Below are 14,537 nucleotides of genomic sequence, written 5' to 3'. Positions count from 1 at the left end.
GGGTGCGGCAGCCGGGTGACATGGCATTCCCCAGACAGCACAGCAAAGGAACGGGGTTCGAAAGGCCTGCACAACTCGCTAAAACCGAGTCAGGTCTCCGAGGGACACCGAGCGCGAAGAAGCAGACGCAACGTCCAACACACAGAGCCTCGTCACGCTCTCTGCAAGCTCAGCTGTCCAAAACGACCCTTGGCTTTTTGCACAGACCTCGCCGCATTCGCCGAGGGCCTTTGCGTCGGCAGAACGAGCTCGGACTTCATCCTTTCATACCCCTGTCGAGTGCGAGAAGTTGCAGGCATGCTACTCGAAGCCGTCTGACGGGCCAACGAAGACAGGCCTCGCTGCCGCTTCTCTCACCTTTGAAGAAGCACCACTGGAGGACGTTTTGCCCCTCCTCGCCGAACGAAGATGGGGAGAGTTTCAGTTGGAGCAGCATCCGGTGCAGGGTCTCGGGTGTGGAGCCGAGGAGCGGCGCAATCGCCGTCGGTCGCCAGCCGAGCCGGCGAACGAGGAGTTTGAGGCAACGCATGAAGTGCGAAAGCTGAGAAAGAAGCGCCGGTCGCACGGCGTCCGACGCGGTCCGCAAGTCAGGCTGTTGAGTCCTTGCAGGCAACCAGGTCCCAGCGGGGCGCCTCCCTCCGGGCGTACTGCCTGTCGCTGCTGAAAGCTCAGAAGATAAGGAGAAGTGAGAGGAAGACGCCTGAGCGTGACGGACTCCTGCACCTTCCAAGGACTTTCCAGCGCGCCTGTTCTGTAGAGGATACTCGGCACCCAGTGCCTCATGTGCCTGTGAAGCCGCCACGGCCCCAAGCTTCTCCTGGTCGACCCTCGCCGGGAGGGACGCATGCGGCAGAGTCGCATGCGGCGAAGACGCAGGCCTTGCGCCTCCCGCGAAAACGGCTGCGCCTCCACTTCCTTCTGGCCGCGCGGACCCGGTCGCACGCAAGGACGGCGAGGCCCCCACGAGAGACGCCCCAACGGAGACAGGAGACGGGCCGGAAGACTGAAAAGAAGGAAGCGTAGAAGACAGAGACGTTGCAGCCGACCACGGATGTGGAATCTGGGGTCGAAACTGGGGGCGCAAGTTTCCATTTTTCAACAGCAAGGCATCGATGTTTGTTGGGAGCCCCAGAGAGCCCGAGGCGATAGCAGAGGGAGCAAGAGAGGAGACACGCGGGATCTCGACGCCGCTCTGCCACACGCAATCAGAGTGAGCACAGACCCCACACCCGCCACAGCGATAGACATGGAACTGCTGGCGGAGGGCCTCTGCCTTTGGGGACAGAGTTGAAGAGGCGGGGAGATCTCGGCATTCCTTCGACTGTGGCTCAAGTCCCTGAGCAACGGAGAAAGCAGGCAGTCCCCCAGCGGCGCCGGAGCTGGCTGTAACGACTTTCCCTGCGCTGTCAGGTGCAGTTCGGCGATTGCGAACGTCCTCCAGATGCATGCAAGGCGCCCGTCCATCGCAGACGACGCACACGGCACACCGCGGGCACTGGACCCCACGGGAAGAAGAAAGCGAAGGGGCGACACCGATACATTGGCCGTGGAAGGACTCCCCACACGACGGACAGTGATAGAGAGACTGAGGGTCGGCGGTAGATCCACATAGGGCGCAGCAGTCTTCAAAAAGAGACAGACTGGTCCATGGGTCTTCTTGGAGACTGGCGTCGTCGCAGCTCGAGAGAGAAGAGCGCCGCGATGCCAAAGAAGCTCCTGCTTCGTCCTCCCCACACGTTTGACAGTTTGACATGCCTTCCTCGGTGACGCCCGTCTCGCTCCTGTCTGTCTCTCCTTGGAGTCTCTCTCTCTGGTTTTCCTCGGTCTGTTCTTTTCCCGTTGTGTTCTTCCCTGTGAGGTTCGACACTGCCTCCAGCTCGGGTCTGCCCGCTCGGGTGGTCTTCGGTTTGCGTTCGTTCTCGGAGCTGTCCTCACGTCTCCGCTTCCGCTTCGCGCCGCCGTAGATATACTCGATTGCTCGCAAGAAGTCTTGGGAACTCTCGACTGCCGGCATGATGTGTGTCCACTTGGGGAGGATGCCTGGAGCGCGGACGCCGTCCTGCGCCTCGGCGCACGCATGTGCGTCTTCCTTCTGTTCTTCGCCGTCTTCGTTTTCGTTTTCCTCGTCCGAGCCGGGCAGTTCTTCTCGCTCTGGAGACCGCGAAGGCTCTCTGAAGCCCTCAGGAACAGAGATCCCCTTCGCCTCTTCCTCCTCGCCAGTTCTATCCCCTCCCGCGTCCGGACCTGTCGGCAGCGGACTACTCGCGGCGCCCGTCTTCTCGCCCACCGGTCTTCCTGATTTCCTGCCTCGCTTCTTCCGATTGTCCCCTCCCAGGCCCGACGCGGAACCCCCTGTGGACGAAAGTCCCTGTCCGCTGGAGCCTGCGCCGGGGGGGGGAGACGAAACGAGAGAAGCAACGATCGAGTCTCTGGCCTTTTTCGTGCGGCGCTCGTCGTCTGCAGCGTCCTTCTTTTTCCGTGGCTTCTCCGTCTTCCTTGGAGCTGAAAAGGCCTCCCGCGAGGGGAGCTCGAAAAGGTACGACCCCTCCCCCAGGCCGGGGGCCCCCAGGGCCAACAGCCCCGCACCCAGCACGGGGTGTGGCCCGCATGGCAACTCCGCCGGCAGAGGCTTGTTGGGCGAGAACGCAAGTTGGAAGGTGGGGGGGAACTCTGGGACTACAAGCGAAGCTGACGGCGCCAGGGGAAATCCGCATGCGAAGGAGACGGGGAAGACTGTTGACGGCGAAGCTAAGAGAGGCACATTTCCAGATGGAAGCATGAACAAGTCCTCCAGAGTGTCCAGAGGCTTCGAAGGAGGCACTGGGAGGTTCTCGAGCTTCGGCAACCGGTGCACATGGAGCGACTGTTTCTGCAACTCTTTTGACACTGCGCAGCCGGCTGTCCTGTGGTGAAGATCCAACGAGCCACTGACACCCCTGTCTGCTTCGTTTCCTCTTGCCCACGCTTCGGCCCCCCGACCCTCGCTCGCGTTTTGATCCGCGTCTCTCCGACCCAGCCGCGACTCCGGCGACGTCTCTCGGATGCCCCGAGTGCTCCCCGGCCCGGCAAAGCTTCCGCGGCGCGGCGCCTGCAGGCGGGCCGCCACAGCGGCTCCGACGCCCTTCGTGCTGTCTGCGCGACTTCCCGCCGGTCTCGCGTCCTGCGCCTCGGAACCGAACTCCACAGTCTCCCTGCCCTTCTCACTCGCTGTCTCCTCGTCGTCCTCTGTGGAGCCGGGGCGCAGCCAAGGGCCTTCTTCCACGAGGTCTTCGGAGTCGCCCAGAAGGTCGAGCAGACTCGCGTTTCTTCCGCCGCGGTCGTCGCCACCCTTCAGCGCCGACCGGCCCATCTTGAGGTCCGCGCGGCGCCTGGCGACTTTCCCTGGACTCAGCTGGAGAATGCCAACCAAGAGCTCGTGGGCCTTCCGCTCCATCGCCACGGCGCTGCGGTAGGTCCGAGTGTTGGGCATGTTGACCATGCGAGCATTGTGGAAGATCTGCCAGAGATCTGCGATGACTTCCTCGTCTCGCCGGTACTCCCCGCGCTGCAGCTTCTGCCGCATGGTCGTCAAGTCCATCGGCCGCGTGACGACGCGCCAGTAAAGAGTGAAGGAAGCCGCAGCGGGCAGAGTAAACTCTGCCGTCTTGTCGAACGCAACCAGCTGGTCCAGCAGACGTTTGTACTTCCGCGCCCGCGACGCTCCTCGACAAACCGGACACCTGGACACAGCGGCAAGGAGGAAACAGGAGGCGTGGACAGGCAAGGAGAGAAGCATGCACCCTTCGCTACAGCTGCAGTGCTGCGAGTCGCGCACAGAGGTGGACGGGACTCTGTGCGAGAAGGCCGCAAGGACGGAGCGAAGCGGCCGAGCAGGCAGTCAAGACTTCTTCGTGCCATCGACATCGACCCCGAACCTCGAGACAAAACATTAACGCAGTTCCACACTTTCAACCCCACTCTGTGGCAATCCTCAAACTCTACAAGGCGCAGAAGAGAACGAGAGACGACTCCTTCTAAAGAGACGAATCCTTCTAAAGAGACGAATCGTTCTAAAGAGACGAATCCTTCTAAAGAGACGAGTCAGAGGAGTTAGGTGCAAACCGTCCGAGCTGACGCGCCATCACAGACACACCTAGCGGATCTCCAGAGAGCAAGTCAATCGCAAATGCGCACAGCCACACAGTGAACAGCGAGGGAAGGCATGGTTTTTTTTCTCGGCCCAGACCTGCATTCACACATCCCGGTCAACGCGCATCTACACCTGAATGCATGAATGCGTCCATCCATCTGGTGAACGTTTGGGATGTTGAGTCACCTGTAGAGGACATCTCTGCAAGCGAGTCGTTCCATGTGTGCTTCCGACAGGCCGTCGCATTTGGCGTGTACCCAGAGGCGGCATCCATCGCACAGGACCCATTCGACGAGCGCCTGTCTCTGTTCATTGGGTCGCGCCTGCTGGTCTCCCCGTTCTCGCGAGCCGGTGTCCCCCGTCGGCGCCTCCGCCTCGCTACCTGGACAGTCTCCGCTGTCTCCGGCGTCGGTTTCCGCGTCTGCGTCCTCGACTTGCCGCCGCTTCTTCCGGCGCACCGTGTCGGGCACTTGGTGGGGCGCGACGCCCAGCTCGCTCCTGCGGCTCTCGGGAGAGTCCCCGAACGTCGTTGCATCGAGGAGCATCAAGTCGTCGAGGCCGTCGAAGCCCCATACGCGCATGCAGACGGGGCAGAACTGTCCGGCCTCGATCGCGTGATGGCACATGGAGCACCTCTGAAACTTGATGTCCCAGTTGGCGTATTCGGGCCAGTACAAATCCACGTACCCGCAGCTCTGGCACCGGGTGCAAGCGTCGCAGCGGAAAGTCGCGATGGGGTGCAGCTCCGGCACTGGCGGATAGCAGCAAACGCCGTGGGCGTACATGTTGCATGTGTGACAATTCACAGTCGGTTGATTGGCCTGAGCCCCCAGCTGGCCACAGGCTTCCGGTCCTAGAGGCGGCAGACTCAGAGGCTCGCAGCAAAAGCGACAGGTAGCACAGTCCGCGCAAACCCAGTCCTCCCAACTTCGCCTCCCGCGGCCTTCCCCCTCCTCGCGCTTTCTCCGGGACGACGTCGGCGACGACGACGCCGCGGCCAACGGCTGAATCGGAGGCACAAACACAAGAGCGATCTGCGAAGCAGCGACAGAGCCAGACGCCGACGCAGACGAGACAGACGTCGAGGGAGCGGCGACACACTCGGCGAAGGCGGAACAGTTTTCCGCGGCCGCAGAGGCGCCGCAGATCTCACGTCGGGGAACGGAGGCTGAAGCTTCTTTCTCCTGGAACGTTTTCCCAGTGGTTTGAGAAACGACCCCATTCGCCAGCCTCTCTGGAGAGTCCATAGTCTCCTCCGCTATAGTGGAAATCCGCAGAGCTGCTTCATCGGACGCGTTTGCACCTGCAGTCTGCAATGCCTTCGAAGGCTCTGCAGCCTCCTCCTGCCTCGACAGAGAAGTCGACGACGGCGACGTCGACGACGACCTCTGGCGCTCGCCTTGAGGCTCCTCGGTCCAGTCCAGTTGCAGGGTCGCTGAAGCCCCATCAACACACGCTTCCTTGTGCGTCCATTCTTCTTCGCTTGTCTCACCCGTCTTCGTCTTCTCTCCTTTTTTCACAGGGACCTCGGAGCAAGATGCCACAGAGACAGCGGCTGTCTCGGCTTTCACACGCCCCCCAGAAGCCGCCCCGGTCTCAGATCCCGTCACACCCTTCGTCTTCTTTTCGCGGCAGCCTGCTGTCACCTCTCCCTCAATGGGTTGCGCGCGGTTCTCGCTCTCCTTCTTCAGAGTCGACGCCTCGCCCTCAGCGTCCCTGCGGCCGCACAGCAAGGTCTCCGCGTTCTCCTCGTACGGCTCCGCTCCCGTGGCAGGCCCTGACGCGTCCTCTCGCCGTTTTGCCTGCTTCTTCGCGTACGCCTTGATTGCAGCTTCTCGTCGAGCAACGAGGCGCCGATGTCGGGCACTCTCCTCGCACAGAGCCTCTTGATCCATTCTGGGAAGACGCACGCCACACAGAAAATTCCGCGTTTCCCCGCATGCGGCAGAGACGCATGGACAGGGTGTTATAGCGACAGACGTACGCATGGATATACCGAGATGCAGCTGGAAAAAAAGGTAAGCAGATGAGCACAAAAGGTAGACACAGAGATGCGGAGAGCTGCATGGACAACGTAGAGAGAGATATAGGTAAATACATAAACAGGGGAGAACTACATTTACCTCGGTCGTTGCATGCACAAGCTCATAGCACATCTGGAAACGCAGGAGAGACCTGGGAAAGGCCAAGAATACGAGAACGACTGTACGGAAGGGCGGATCGTACCCGACAGTGATTTTTCTTTGGTGAGGAGCAGTGATGCAGGAGGCGTGGAAGACGCGTTCGCAGCGAATGCAGCGCAAGCCCCAGTGAACCTGTTTCACTTGTTGCATCGGTCTGTCTGCTTCCTTCGGCGGACTGTAGCCGTCGGCGCTCCCAGACGCCCCGATCTCCTTCGCCTCGTCCGTGGAGATGGAATTCGCCGCGGCGGAGAGCGCGTTCGTGGGCAGCGGCGCATCTTTGGAGAGAGCAGAGGACGACGCAGGAAAAAGGGTGGAGTCCCCACAAGAGGCCTCGGGAGGGAGACAAGAGTCAAGCGTTTGCGGGGACAGCGAACGAACAGCCAACTGCCACGATGTATCGTCAGTGAGGTCTCCTGTACGGATCACTGCAATCGGTTTACAACATGTCCGGCACAGAGGCAGCGACGAAGACGAAGAAGACGAAGAAGAAGACGAAGAAGATGAGGCACACAAGGACTCTTGGTTGTGAGTTCGAGGCTCTGAGGGACGGTTCGCGTCACCTTGGAGGATCTCCCCACATGTTCGGGCACGTTCGTTCGCTTCCCTTTTTTTTTCGTTCTCTCCTGAGCCTTCTGTGTTTCCGTTGGCTTCCCTTTCCAGTGCTTCCAAATCCTCCCTGGCTGCCTCGCGGCGCCTGCGACGCTCGTCTGTGGCCTCGCGTTCCCCGCCCGCAGCCGCGTCGCCCGGGGATCCTTCTACAGCGACGGTTTCGTCGCTCTGTTCCCTCGAAGCTCTCTTCTCCGTCTCGGCTTCGTCTGCGGATTCGGATCCTTCTGGGGGTTCTGCTGCATCGGGTGTCTCTGTCGTCTTGCGCCGCCTGTCGCACAGATCTCGCGCTTTTTCAGCGCCCGTCCTTCGCTCGCGCTTTTCGCGCTTTTCGCGCTTCTCAGGTCGCTCCCAAACGCGGCGAGAAGAGGCAAGGCGAATGATGTCGTGGGCAGAAGAGAACCACCCGCGGTGCTGAGCCTCCGGGGAGAAAGGCAGCTCTTCGTTCCGCAGGTCGAGGGGCGGCGCGTCGAAGGGCGTTGCGGCGTCTGTGCCTCCCGCATTGAGGAGAAAGTGGATGAAGAACATCCGGAATTTCGGCAGAAAAAACTTGATCACGCCCTCCCCCCACTCCCAAGTGCTTCGCTGCTTCTCGTCGCGCCAGCTTCTCACCACACGGACGCGACAGCCGACGTACGAAAAACCTGCCAAAAAAAAACAGCCGACGACGAACGCGACATGGTGTTGGACCGCGGGGCCGTGACGAGCGAGGGAGGAAGAACCGCGGGCGGAACGGGACGCGCCAGCGAAGCAGGAGAGAAAGAGAGAGGTGAATCGAGGAAAGCGAGAACAAGACGAAGAGAGAGCAAGTGGAAGAGGACGAGATGCAGCAAGGACGAGCAGACGCGAGGGCAGCAAGGAGAAAAAGAGAGGAGAGCACAAAAAAAACGAGGCGACGCACAAACCACAAGAAGGACGAGTAATGCAGCATGAGCCGACACCCTGTTGGCCACTCTGGTCGCCATCACTAAACCACGAACGGTGACCAGGCAAGGCATCTCTCCACATGACGCATCGCGCCTTCCTTTTCAACTCGCGTACCTTGAGCGTCGTCGCGAACTTCGACTTTCCGGCCGAGGGAGTTTAAAGCCGCAGCGCCTGAGAGTGCTGGAGAAAAAGGCGAGGCAGGGCGTCCAGGCGTCGACGGTGGAGACGAGGATCCGTCGCCAGGTCGATCTTTGCCGGCATCGTTTTCCCCTTCTTCGCGCGGCGGTCGCTCGACTGGACTCAGGACCTTGGGGCCTTTCTCGCTACGCTTCTTCGCCTGCACGGAGCCTGCACGAGCACCCGTTGACGCGGCGCCCATCAGGAGCGCCTTGGAGTCTCCTGCCTCCAACGCCCGCGGCGACGCACCCGCAGAGCCGGAAGGCGAGGACCGAGAGACGCCGGCAGAGACAGTCGGCTCCTCGTCGTGCAGCTGCTTGATCATGCGACGCGTCAATCGAATGGCGCTGCCTTCAATCAGACACGCGTACAACGGGTCGTTGGGCGCTGAAAAGGACAAGAGATGAAAAAACAACGAAAGGCACACAAGCGAAGAAACAAAGGATACAGAGACATTCGGGGGTTCGTGGGCATGTCTCTATACAGAGATGAATAAATGTAGATAAATTCTGTAGATCTGGCAGCCGGATGAAGAACACTCGTCGGTGGACGTCGAGTCGACTGCTCGATATCTGAACGTCTGCACAGCTAGATACAAGTACATGGATATATATATATATATATATGTATATATTTTTTCTGATTGGTACTGCATGCCTGGTGACTTATGATTCTTATTTTTAATGGGAGGACAGGCCCCTGGGTATCCAATCCAGTGCTCTCTGCCTTGGGCATTGAAACTAACCCACAGTAGCTCAGCAAGCATGGATCCGGTGAGAAGACAAGAGGCTCGTCGCGCGTGGCTTACTGATTTTCTCCTCGATCTCTGGATCGTCTAAAGACGACCTTCTTTTTCTCTTTCGGATGCTTTTTTCCGGGACCAGTCGTCCGTCTTCATCGTCTTCATCGTCCTTTGTTTCGTCCTCTGCGCCGACTTCGAGCTGCTCAGCCTTTGTGCGACCGCCAAACACGTTTTCATCATCTTCAGTACGGCCGTCCCTCTTGCTTTCCGAGTTCGTCTCCATCCCTCCGCCCGTTTCCTCGCCTTCGCCTTGTCCCTCGGCCTTGCCTGTCTCCGCGTCGCCTCCTCCGTCGTGAGCGGCGCGCTCTGGCGCCTCGTTCTCTCCTTTTCCTCCGGCGGTCAGGGGTCCATGCACGGGGACCGGGCGTCTCTCGTCGAGCGCCGCCGCGAGGACAGATTCCTCTTCTTCATCCCATTTCAAAGTCTTTCTTCTCGCGATCTCCCATTCGGGTGGAGGCTCCACCAGCAAGTCCAGGGCGCTGCCTCCGACTTCAGGCGTGCGACTGCCGACGAGGAACGCGTCAAACGAGGACAAATCGCATGCCTCTTCTTCCTCGCTCTTGACCTGATCTGAAGCTCTCCCCCGCACAAGTTGCTCAGACGCGAGGTTTGTCTTCTCGGCCGCTGTCGCAGACCCCAGTGGGGCGGCCTTTTGTTTCTTTTCGTCTTTGCCAAGGCCAGCCAATTTTGGCGTGATCCGTTTGATCCCTCTTTCCCCCTTTTCTGTCTCCACGTCCTGCGCCTTCTCACTCAGCGTATGTCTTGCGTCGCTGCTGCCTCCACCGGCCTCACCGCGCCTCGGTCCTTCTTCCGTCCTGTCTCCTCCCTCGCGCTTCACAGGCTCCAGACAAGAGGGCGGCGCAGCTTTGCTGCTCGCTCCTCCGGTTCGCTTCGCCGCGCCGCCGCTGCGCACAGTCTTAGGAGACGGCGACGATGGCCCTTGGGGATCTGCCGGTCTTCTGCGCCGAGAGGCGGAGCAGACGTAATCGTCCAGAAGAAGCGAAAGCAACTCTCGAGGTAGCGTGTCTTTGTTTCGACTGCTCGACGCGCAAGGCGACGCCTTTGCTGAGGCTGCTCCTGCGCTTCCCGAGTCGTCTTTCTTTCCGGATGAACGCTGCACAACCTTCGCAGCACCGCTGTCTTGCTCCTTCTCGTCTGGTGCGGTGGCGTCTTCGCCGTCTTGTCCTCGCCTGGCATCTCGACTTTTCTTCGTCGCGCAGCGGTCCGCCTCTGACGTGCGTTTCGGAAGGATTTCCGTATCGGTTCTCTCGCCTGGGGGTTTCATCGCCTCCACTTTCATCTCAGTCTCGGTGGCCACCAGCGCCTTTTCGTCATCCCGTGGCATTTGCGTTTCCCCTCCGCATTTGCGCTCCTTCTTCTCTCTTTCGGTTTCTGGGTCTCTTGGCTCTTCACCCGCTTCTTCGTCTGCCTTGTCCGCCGCCTTGGCTTGCTCCGGCAGCGGAGTCGCGCCTGCGGGACTCATCTCTGCTTCTACGTCTCGTGTGAGACCGTCCACTGCCTCTGCCTGTTCTGTGGCTTTCCCGATGTCTGTCTCCTCTTCTTTCGCCTTGTCTCCGTCTCGATCTGGCCCGCGCTTGTACACTGCTTCTCCGACACCGTGCACTCTCTCTGTGTCTCGTTCGTCGCTTGTCACGTTCAACGTTTCGTCCTTCGTCTCTCCGACATCCTTTCCTTTCTTCCGTTCAAGCTTCTCCAGACGCCTCCGTTCTTTCTTCTGCTGCTTTTTAAGCAACTTGCGCTCCAACTTCGTCAATGTTTTCTCCGCCTCGGCGCGCGCCTCACCGTGCAGCCGCTGCCCCAGCAACGCTCTCTCGCTCGATTTCTTCTTCTCCTTCTTTTCCTTTTTATCTCTCTTTTCTTTCTTCTCCTTCTCGGCCTTCCCGTCTGCCTGTGCGTCCGCGCTGCGCTCCTTGCTCGAGTCCAACGGCGACGCCAGCACCCTTTCTTTTGCTTCGCTACGTACCTTCCGGGAGTCGCTCCCATCCGCTTCCTCAGGCCTCTCTGTCTTCCCGCATTCCTCGTCGACGCCCTCCCCGTCTGCTCGCTTCTGTGCCGATTCGTCACGCCGCCCTTCAGCCGCTTGCGCCGGTCCAGGCGAGGCAGTTCGCTGGGTGCGCCTTCTTCTCTCTGGTCTCGCAAATGTGCGAATCGTGGGGAAGAATCCGAAGCGTTCGTATTCTTCATCATAGTCGAAGATGTCGTCGAGACACGGACTCAGGCCCGCCAGCGAGAAGACTGCGTCGGGGGAAGCAAGCTTCACACCACCCGCCAGCTTCTCTCGAAGCGAAGACGCCGCAGAGACACCTGCTTTGGATACAGCCAACGACGGAGACTGCAGCTGACTCTGAAGCGGAGCCGACAGCAGAGGCGCCGTTGAGCCGCCGAGGCGGGAAGGTGGAGACGCCAGAGACGCGGGGAACGGTTCGTGATGCTTCTCGTCGGTCGCCTCACGCGGTCGCTCCCGCACAACATGGGCAAGATCGGAAGACGCAAAAGAAGAGACAGCGAGGCGTGGAAATGGCGATGCACAAGGGAGATCCTGATCCCCGACGCCAGGATGAGAAGGCAGCAACAGCGAGGCTGGAGAACGAGATGTCGAGCCTTCTTCCTGTCCTCCAGGGACAGCTGAGTCCGCTGTCGACGTGACGATCCGTTTGCGAAACCATCCAGATTCTCTGTCTCGCCAACTAGGCGACCGCGAGTCCGATGGCGACCGGGACTCCGCCCGCAGAAGCCCACGGCTTTCCTTGGCCGCTGGAGGCGAAATCGGAGACGGGGGATCGGAGACCATGAGGCTGGGAGAATCCCGAGATACGGACGTCATAGGCGAAGGGGCGACGTCATCGGAAGTCACCTCATCGTGCTGTGGAGAAAGCTCGCGGCGTTTGTCACGGCTTGGGGACGCACTCCCCTTGCTGACGTCGCTGCAAACTCCAGTCTCTCGTGTGTCTCTTCCCTCTCCTCGGACTCTGCTGTTTTCGCTGCTACTTCTGGCTTCGCTGTCGCTGCTCTTTCCACTGTCTCTTCTGTCTGCACGGTCTCTGAGGCTTCTGGCCCTGCCGCATGCATGCCTGTCCTCGGAACTTCGGCGTCGCGAGGTCAGTGAGCTGCCCAGGGGCGCCGCCATGTTTCTGCCTGAAGTTCCGTGACCTCGATCCCTCTCTCGAGGCAGCGCCCTCTTCGGTCGCGCTTCAGGAGAAGACGAGGAGCTCCTGCGCGAGGCTCGAGAGGGCAACAAGTCGAGCTGGGTGCGCCGCATGCGTACCCCACCGATTCTCCGCGTCTCTGGGAGGCTATGCTGGGCGCTAGCCGACTCCCCCTCGTTCCTCCATGTCTCTCGCTCTCTCTGTCCGTCTGCCCTCCCCTGGCTGTCTCCCCTCAAGCTTCGCCTGTCAGGTTTCACCCCACTCTCGCCGCGCCGAGGAGACACCGAGCGCGGGCCTCGCCGCCCCAGCGAAGAAGACGCACGCGCGGACTTCGAGGCACCTGCATGCGCATCCATGTCGGGACTGTGTCCGGCGCCGGCTTCAGGTTCTGACCACGCTGGCGCTGTGTCGCCGAACCGTGTGAAACCTCTCGAGGGCGACTCGCGCGTTCCACAGACGTCCGCTTGAGGCAGCCGTTCTCGGGTGTCGCAGAAACGAGGAGGCGAGCGACCGTGAGCAGAGGTAGGAGACAACGACCTCAGACGCCGGTGGAGAGGCGAGCAGACGGGCGGCCGGCCGGACACCGAGTGCCTTTGTCTTTCTCGTTCCACCCCCTGCCTGCTGTGTGTGCGAGCCTGTCGTCCCCCTTCACTTTCGTCTTCCTCGCCAGGCGCCTCGGCGCCCCAGCGCCTGTCTCCTCGGTTGTGGGGTCTCCGCGGTTCGTCCCAGCCCCGCGGTCGGCCTTGCCGGTCGGGGAACATGTTGCCGGACGCGCAGCTCCGCGGAGAGAAAGCGTCGTCTTTTCCCTCTGCGCCGGTCGCGGACTCCCTGGACCCGCGGCGCGATCGCTCGACGTATCCTCTCTCCTCCTGTCTCCGTTTCTCCTCTCCCCCTCTCCACCCACGCGGCTCTGAGGGAGACACGCTTCGCGAGAGGCCTCGGTTCCGACGGAGAGAAGCCGCAGGCGAAGGCGCCCAAGTTGAGCTTCGTCGTCGGCTTTCATCTCCCTCCCTTGACACCGGGCGGTCCACCGCATGTCGGGCATCGGACGAATGCGACGCCTCCAGGAACGACCGCGACTCCAGAGACCCCCGCCTCGTTCCTGGCCTGTCTTCCTTGTTTGTTGGACCGCACCGGCTTCGTCCTGGGGACGCACTGCCCCTCTCTTCTCGCTCTGGCCTCCATCTGATGCCCGCTTCGTTCTCTCTTGCACTTGCTCTCTGTCGACCAAGGAACCAGCGACAGCGTGGGTCTTCTCGCGTCTCTCCCTTCCCTCCATGATCTCTGTCGACACTGGAACTGCGGCGCCCGCCTCGCGGGAAATGCCAACTTCTCTTCTCTCCACTCTCCTCGCGTTCGCTTCTTGACTGTGGCCTTGAAACGCAGCTCCCCCCTTCATCGAAACGTCTGTCTCCTCTGTCTTGAGGGTCTCGCCTGTCTCGAGTGTCTCCGGTGTCTCCTTTGTCTTTTGTGTCTCCTCTGTGTTTTGTGTCTCCTCTTTCTCCTGTTTCTTCGCTGTATCTCCCGCGTCTCCCGCGTTCTCCATCCACGCCTCCTTGAGAATGCGGCAGAGGCGGGGGAGGCGAGGCAGGCTGGACAGGCGACGCAGCGCAGGCCTCTCCAGGCCTCTCTCGATTCTCGTTTGAACCTTGTGCCCTTCCAGAGGTTTGAGATGGCCGCTGGTCCCAGCGACTGCGCAGGCGCGACGCCGGCGGCGCTGGCACACGCTCAACCTGCAAAGGAGCGACGGCAGCGGAGCCGGAAGGCGTGACGACGCCGTTCTCTTTCCACGACGCGGGCGACGGCCCGGAAGGCAGCTGGCGAGAAGGCTCAGCACACACCGAAAGTCCTGGAAAATGCCCTGAAAAATGCCCTGAACCAGACCCTGTGAAGGCCTCCGAAAAGGGCAGTGTGCCTTGCGAGTCGGTGTAGAGAGAATTCGAAGAGTGGATCCCCAGCCGGGAGTGGAGCTGGCGACTGTGAGAAGACGGATCTGAAGGTTGATAGCCTGAAGGTTGATAGCCTGTCTCGCAGGCACTGGCGATCTGCCGCTGTCCTCGGGAGCAGACGAAGGACGACAGCGACTGAGGCGAATGGAGAGGAATCCCAGGAACTGGCTCCGACGCCGGCAGACAGGGTGGGGGAGGTTGGGGCTCCGGCGGAGGCGGCGGGATCCAAGGATCCTCGCGTCGCCGTCCGTTGTCGCCTCCCATTGTCGCGTGGAGAGACATACGCACCCAGACGCAAAAGCAATAGACGGAGACAAATGGTCAAGGCGCTGAAATACTAACAGAATGTCAGGAGGCGCAGACCGCCCGGCAGAGCAAGCGCCAGAGAGGGAAAGCAACGAAGAAAAAGAGAACAACTTAGGCACGAGATGGATCGCGACCAAGGTCGCCGATGTCCCACACACAAGGTGGAGCAGGCGGGGAACAACAAGAAGTATCCAGATCGGAAGAAACTGAGGAGTGGAGGAGCGCGAAGAGCAGACGCAGAAGACAGGAGAGAGGCGAGGGATGAGAGCAAGACCTTGAACGACAAGAACG

The 14,537-nt window shown here is 60.7% G+C and overlaps 1 protein-coding gene across 1 annotated transcript in view; it reads right to left on the bottom strand.

Annotated features, from left to right (window-relative positions):
* The window catches only part of SET1 (histone lysine methyltransferase SET1), a gene marked incomplete at both ends in the record, with an annotated part of 28,965 nt that extends 14,761 nt beyond the window's left edge, over positions 1–14,204 (bottom strand). The window contains 5 exons of the mRNA XM_002366293.1: positions 358–3,719; positions 4,316–6,025; positions 6,356–7,562; positions 7,960–8,409; positions 8,831–14,204. Coding sequence (XP_002366334.1) covers positions 358–3,719; positions 4,316–6,025; positions 6,356–7,562; positions 7,960–8,409; positions 8,831–14,204 — 12,103 coding nt within the window. The remainder of the gene's footprint in view (positions 1–357; positions 3,720–4,315; positions 6,026–6,355; positions 7,563–7,959; positions 8,410–8,830) is intronic.
* Positions 14,205–14,537: the final 333 nt, after the last annotated feature.

Source organism: Toxoplasma gondii, chromosome X (assembly GCF_000006565.2).
Source record: "Toxoplasma gondii ME49 chromosome X, whole genome shotgun sequence".
Taxonomy (NCBI): domain Eukaryota; phylum Apicomplexa; class Conoidasida; order Eucoccidiorida; family Sarcocystidae; genus Toxoplasma; species Toxoplasma gondii.
The sequence above is the reverse complement of the archived record's forward strand: the minus strand, read 5'-3'. Positions and strand labels throughout refer to the sequence as shown.